Source organism: Mustelus asterias, chromosome 18 (genome assembly GCF_964213995.1).
Source record: "Mustelus asterias chromosome 18, sMusAst1.hap1.1, whole genome shotgun sequence".
Classification (NCBI taxonomy): Eukaryota; Metazoa; Chordata; class Chondrichthyes; order Carcharhiniformes; family Triakidae; genus Mustelus; species Mustelus asterias.
The window spans coordinates 60,103,389-60,110,518 of record NC_135818.1 but is presented as its reverse complement, the minus strand read 5'-3'; the positions used below and the strand labels follow the sequence as shown (position 1 = coordinate 60,110,518).

The window sequence follows — 7,130 nt, the reverse complement described above, 5'->3', positions numbered from 1 at the left end:
CAAATATCCAGGAGCTCAGACACTACCCTGAGGACACAAAGTGACCCATCTCTCAGCCATTCAAAACAACACGCAGCAGACAATGGAAAAGATCAGAGTTGTGTCTGTTTTCCTCTGCCTTCCATTCTCTGACAGTGGACAGTGAAGAGAGTTTTCCCTGCAAAGCTGCTCCCCACATCAGGAAGGGATTGCTGTCCAAAGCATCACAGCCTAAGTAAAGACTGCTTTGATATCCACAGCGATGGATTAGAGATAAACATTCAGCATTTTAGAAAATTTGATTAATTTGCAGTTTTAAATAAAAGGTGCAGAAAGTGATGTGATGTCCATCCAGGAAGAGCCAAGAGCAGAGGTTGCAACGTACAACACGATTCAGCACCATCAAATCTTTTTTTGTGGTGAGTCAAAGCTCTGGTTAGAGCAAATGGACAGAAACCAAGCTGCTGGTGAAAGCAAAGTCTCTTCTGGATCCAGAGAAGCTAAAACCTCAAAAGGTATAGAACTCATCTCAGCCAGTTCATTTACAGAGGGCCTTCAAGATATGCAGAAGATTCACTAAGCAGCCAGAGTGCGAGGGAAACATCCAACGAGAGACAGGCACAGACTGAATCAAAAGTGAAGTCTGTACAGGAGAGGTCAGCTCATCGGAAAAAAACTGTTCCACGGGACCGCTGCACTAGCATGGAGCAGAAAGCCTTCAAAAATTCAAATGGAACAAGACCACTGATTGTCATACGGCTAATGCCATCTCCAAACAGCACTTTCTTCAAATCCAGGTCTTCATCCTTACCTGGAAATATTAACATAGTAAGTTTAAAATTCAAATCTACATATTCTGACAAACAATAGTGGGTGAGTTTTAACGCGTCAAAAATCAGCATTAATGGGCTGATAATTCTCTGAAAATGAGTCTGGTAGTCTAATTGCTTCACTTAATGTCAATTCTATGTCAACTCCCATTTATAGAGGGGCATACTGTTAAGAGACAAAAGCATCGAAGTGGGTAGACTCCTTTCAATATGCCAGTCAGCGTCCTTTAACACACATGGGACCCCAATTTCCATTTTAGAATAACCTTGGTTGAAGCACTCCCTCTCTGAGATTTCAACTTCCCCACTCCACCCAGACTTGCACCATTACCATCCATTTGGGATGAGCCGTTCACTGGGTAGAGGACATAGGTTTAAGGTGAGAGGGAAGAGATACAAAAGTATCCAGAGGGGCAATTTTTTCACACAGAGGGTGGTGAGTGTCTGCCAGAGGTAGTAGCAGAGGCGGGTACAATTTTGTCTTTTAAAAAGCATTTAGATAGTTACATGGGTACGATGGGTATAGAGGGATACGGGCCAAATGCAGGCAATTGGGATTAGCTTAGGAGTTTAAAAAAAAGGGTGGCATGGACAAGTTGGGCCGAAGGGCCTGTTTCCATGCTGTAAACCTCTATGACTCTATGGGTCTGGTTAAGCAATGTCTCAATGAGCAGGCTGTCCATGCTGCATTGGAGTTAAAATTGACTCAATGGAGAAAATCCATCATTGGTGAAAGCACAAAATAAGCACTAGTGGATTAGATGCACACGACTGCCCTTTTTTCTTATCCACTGTCTGAATGTTGAATAAATTCAATAAAGCCATACCTGTCAACATTTAAAATGGCAGGTATTTATAGTACAATTACAAAAGATTAAAGATTCTTATTTGAAAAGATAACAAAAAAACAGAAAAATTCTATTTGTCCCAGTGCTATTGTATTCCATGATAGTTTATTCCTTTCCTGCCTTCTCCCAAAAAATGTTCTCTACTTTACTTAATCCTGGCTATGCATATATTTCTACAGACACAGTCTTTTCAATGGCTGTAGAGCTATTTTGTAATGCCCAAGCTCTGATTTATTCAGTTATATCACAACTGTAGACCCAATGAGTGAACTGTGCGTCGTTCCTACATTAATAATGCTTACTCATGTGGATGGATTTATTACAGATTTAGAAACATTTATCATTTTAAACCCTTTCCAAATGACCTTCTCGAAGAGTGTGTGAGTACCTTTACAAAGCCTTCAGTATTTTTCTAATTTAATTTTCCTTCAGGTTCCAGCTGCCAAAATGGAGAAAATAAGGTATGTTAATCTGTTGCTAATTTTAGCACTTCATACCTAAACAGATAATTATAATTGAAAATATCTTGATGGAATAAAGTTATAGTCACATAATGTTTAAGGGAGGTGACAGGGTAAAAGCATAATTTAGAATCTGGCTTCCTTCCCTACTGCTGTTAATTATAAAGTGTTCAGGTTGTGCTGACTTTCCAATCCCAGCATCTTAAATTACTAACCTGGAAGCGGAATTTTTAAACTTAGTATATCATGGATACCCGCAATTGCTATATATTCAAATCATAATTTTGATTTTTGTTTAAGTGTCAGCTTTAATGTTTAGAATATTGAATTTCCTTAACTTTGTTCCTTCAATGCAAATGTCATATTTAGTGTTTCTTGATAAATGAACAAAGGCCTCCTGAGGTTTGAAAAAGATATTTCAAAGGTACCTGGTAAGTGTGCAGTCTGTTACATGCTTTCATTAATTTGCTCTAAATGTGTGAATAAAATTCACAATTGAATTGAATTGAAAATAAGTGCGCATGATGGATGGCTTTCAGAAATTTAGATGACAAATACTACAGCTGGGTCTTTCAATTCCATAATATTGAGGCATAGCTCTTGAGAACAGCATCCGTGCCAGTTACCAGAAGGCTGTGAGGAAACGCTAAGGTGATACAACGTCAAGATACCCAGTCTGTATCATGCAGGTCCATGCAGCAAAATTGGAAGGAGAGTGTTGGTATGAAGGGCGGGTGAGAGATAGAGGGGAGGGAAGAGGGATAGAGACCTCATGGTCACACCATCAGAAGCATGCTCATTGTGGCAGATAGCAGAAAAAGAGTGTGTTGAGAAAGGGATTAAAACACAGTCATCCTGGATGATGCCAGATGTTACGGGTTGTGTTGCAGTCAGCCCCATATGCTAACAGTCATCTCCTCCATAAGGCTCAGAAGTTTCAGGCTTCCTTTATCCCTTTTGGTTATGCCCTTTGGCCATTGCCATCATGTCTTGCAAGACAGACAGCCAGATGTCAGTGATTATGTGGCGTTAAGTTTGGGTGATGTGCATGCCACTGCAGAATAGCTGGAGGGATGTGAAGGCAGCGAGCAGCTGATGTGAGACTGGCAGCATTGCCAGGTGGGCAAAGAATTATCTGGATGTGTTCCCTGAGCCGTGAGTGCCACAATGTGTTGCTGGGTGACTGATGGGTAGGGGGGGCATGATTGAGAGATGAGAGTGGTTGGCGGTGCAGTGCACAGGAGATGTCAGGTGAGGATCCATTCAATGATGTTGACCACCTGAATGAGATCATTACACTTCTTGTGATACTGCTGCCAGGTGCATGGGTACAGACTCCAAGAGTTGATATTCTATCCGAGGGTGGATTGAAGGCCTCCTGACTCCCACCTTCCTGTGGAACCTCATCATCTCTCCCCTTCCAAACTCCACCACTAATCTGTGCTGTATCTGTGACTCTGAAACCCTCTCTCTGCCTTAGTGTTCCACTTTCCATGTTTTAAGTTCCAACAACACTGTTCAGCGCAGTTCCTTTAAGAGGGAGAGACTGCCTTTAAGAAAAGCACACTTGTTGCACTCCATTTCCTTAATACAACACTGTTTGCGAAGGCACCCGCAAGTAAGAAACCTATCTAGTCTCACTCTACAATTGGATAAATGAGATGGGAGCATTAAGTTTTCCTGATGCCCACCTCCAGTGGAACCAGCATGTGGTCACGAGTTACCATTCCCCGCTCAAAGAGCAGGATAAGATGAAATTTTACTTCATTAACCTCTAACTATCAATTATTGGACATGAGTATCTAATTTAATGAAATGTAACACTATAATTGTTTATTGAATGGAAACAAAAACAAGTTCTTTAAATTTTCTCCAAATTATACAATCACTGGCAAACACATAAGAGGAACTGGTTGGTATTGATCTATGTCTAATTTAGAAATTAGGCCAAGATATTGCCTGGGGAAGTCCCGTTGATAGACAGTCCTATTTAAGGGGAAGGAGAGGCAAACTTTCCATAAAAAGTCACAATAGAAGAGGATAGGATACAAGGTAAATAAAGGGCAGGTCCAATACACATTTGATTAATGCATCTGAATGAATGAAGCTGATGGCACAGATTCTAATGAACTCCAGCAATCAACAAAGAGGTACTGTAGACATATAGAACATAGAACATAGAACATAGAACATTACAGCGCAGAACAGGCCCTTCGGCCCACGATGTTGCACCGACCAGTTAAGAAAAAAAAAAAAAACTGTGACCCTCCAACCTAAACCAATTTCTTTTCGTCCATGAACCTATCTACGGATCTCTTAAACGCCCCCAAACTAGGCGCATTTACAACTGATGCTGGCAGGGCATTCCAATCCCTCACCACCCTCTGGGTAAAGAACCTACTCCTGACATCGGTTCTATAACTACCCCCCCTCAATTTAAAGCCATGTGGGTCAGGAGAAGAAAGAAGGCGAAGTCTGCAAGCATTGTCTGTTCTGACGGCAGCAGACCATGAAGGCAGTTCACCACCACCTTCTCAAGGGCGAGTGGGGTGGGCAAGCAAAGTGCTAGTTTAGCCAGCAACACACATCCTGTGATCCGATAACTAAAAGTGTAGGCTGAAAATGTCTTCAGGACTTCTATCCCACCTTCATTGAAATGCAGCGGAAACCCTTTATAAAAAAATCTCAGATTGTTACGTAGCTCATAGAGGCAATAATCCAAAATATTTCTTTTCGGATAATGTGCGATAAAAAAAATATAGGAATATTGACATTAGAGATAAAAAATACAAATTAGCAAATGGAATGCAGGATGGAATAAAAATACTTCAAATGAAGCAAAATTGTACATAAACATATGCAAAACAGAGGATGCAAAGGTTTAATAACGAGCTTCCACATCAGGGGATTACAGCAAACTTCCTTTTAACTCTAGAATCTTGTGGAACACAAAATGAAGCTTTTAGACCGGTAGAGACACAGTGTCATGGAATTTCAAGGACTATAACCTTCAGTATTAATATTCCCGCAATACAGTGAATGACTTTCTTATCTGCTTCCTAATAGTTAATCTCTGAAGACCTTGAAGTGAGTTTTACATTATTTCTTTCAGCGTGGCTCGAAGGAGACATTTTTCTGCATTTATTTGACGTGGAACCAAAAGCTATTTGAAGTGGCACGGTGGCACAGTGGTTAGCACTGCTTCCTCACAGCACCAGGGACCCGGGTTCAATTACAACCTCGTGTCACTGTCTGTGTGGAGTTTGCACATTCTCCCTGTGTCTGCGTGGGTTTCCTCCTGGTGCTCTGGTTTCCTCCCATAGCCCAAAGATGTGCGGGTTAGATTAATTGTCCAAGCTAGTGTCAGGGTAATTAGCAGGCTATATGTGTGGGGTTACGGGAATAGGGCCTGGGTAAGATTGTGATTGGTACAGACTCAATGGGTCAAATGGCCTCCTTCTGTACTGTAGGAATTCTATGATTCTATAACATTCAACACAAAGCACAAATGATTTTCAGTAAAAGTTGCAGCTAAGATAACAGAGTTCTGTTAGCCTAAATAATGCAATGTGATAATAATATATTACTATTAATAATAGTATTAATAAAGCCCTGGACACATAGTAACCACTATGACAATTTGACCAATAGGATGCAAAAGTTTTAAGCTGAAAAGCATTTGGATATGAAAGTAGATAAGAAGCAATGTGACCTTTGCCAGTTATGAATAAAACAGAATTCTGGATTTAATTGCATCAAAATTAAATGCTAAATAGTAGAAAGGGGTGGAGGGTTCACACAACGTAAGGTTAATGAGAAAGAAACAAGGCAGTAGTATAGGATAGTGATATGGGAATTGATAAGCAGAGTATATCAGGAAGGGGCAGAGCATACAAACAAAAGAGTGCAGAACAATAGGAAAGAGTAGAGAAAATGGGGAAAAGACAGAATTAAAGGCTCTTTAACTGAAGTTACGAATACTGTGCATAAAGATAGATGAATTAATAGCTCAAATGAAGTAAATTGCTATGATAGCCATTATGGAGATGCAGTTGCAATGTGACCAAGGCTAGGAACTCAATATTTTAAAATAGTTGACATTTTGGAAAGGTGTAAAAACAGGAAAAGGAGATTGGCTAATTCTATTAACAGAGGATAATGCATAATGAGACTTGGCTGAGAGCCCAGACTCCCATAAAAAGTTTTATGTTATTGACACAGCTGGGGAAAAGGGAAAACTTAGCCTGAGTGGCAGCTTATGTTACAATAAACTCAGTGGATCACTGTTTATTTGTACATGATAAAAAGGTGTCAAAAGCTAATGGCAGCTGTTATTGATTCTTTAAAAGCCTGATTAAATGACACTTCGCAAGCGTTGTAGAAACAACAATTTTTTAAAAAGAAAACTGTAAATGCATTTTTTCAGCCCTTCCGCAATGGCATTGTTACTACAGGGTTCACTGGTTCTGTACATAGTGCATAATGTATGAGTGGGCATGGAAATGACATGAGTTGGCATGGAGGGGCCATGGGGGGGGGGGGGTGGGTGGGCAGAGGGCATGCATTGTCATGGATGGGGCATGGGTAAGGCCTCCTGACCTTACCTTTCAAAAGATTCCCAAATCCAAATTATGATTCCTGAATCCTCTGGTGGGCTGTGGACCATGAGTCATACAGAAGCTAGTGCTACTCCACAAATAGAGCTGGCAATTTTCTCATGCCACTGAAAATTGAGGACACCGGGAATGGGAGCAGGAATCCCAGAATCAGGTCCTGTCCACCATTTTTAAATCTCCCACCTCCATTCCTACATGATTGCTGGCATGGAAATCTGAGCCAAAGTTTTGGAAAGGGATGAAGGCAAAACACTGCGGATGCTGGAATCTGAAACAAAAACAGAAAATGCTGGAAAGTCTCAGCAGGTCTGACAGGATCTGTGGAGAGAGAACAGAGCCAACGTTTCAAGTCCAGATGACCCTTCGCTAGAGCTGGATCAGATTCGAAGTGTCGGC

At 40.9% G+C, this 7,130-nt stretch overlaps 1 protein-coding gene across 1 annotated transcript in view; it reads left to right on the top strand.

Moving 5' to 3' along the window:
* The first annotated feature begins 681 nt into the window (after window positions 1-681).
* Window positions 682-7,130, top strand: part of begain (brain-enriched guanylate kinase-associated) — a 28,917-nt gene continuing 22,468 nt past the window's right edge. Inside the window, exons 1-2 of the mRNA XM_078233122.1 lie at window positions 682-807; window positions 2,090-2,118. Coding sequence (XP_078089248.1) covers window positions 682-807; window positions 2,090-2,118 — 155 coding nt within the window. The remainder of the gene's footprint in view (window positions 808-2,089; window positions 2,119-7,130) is intronic.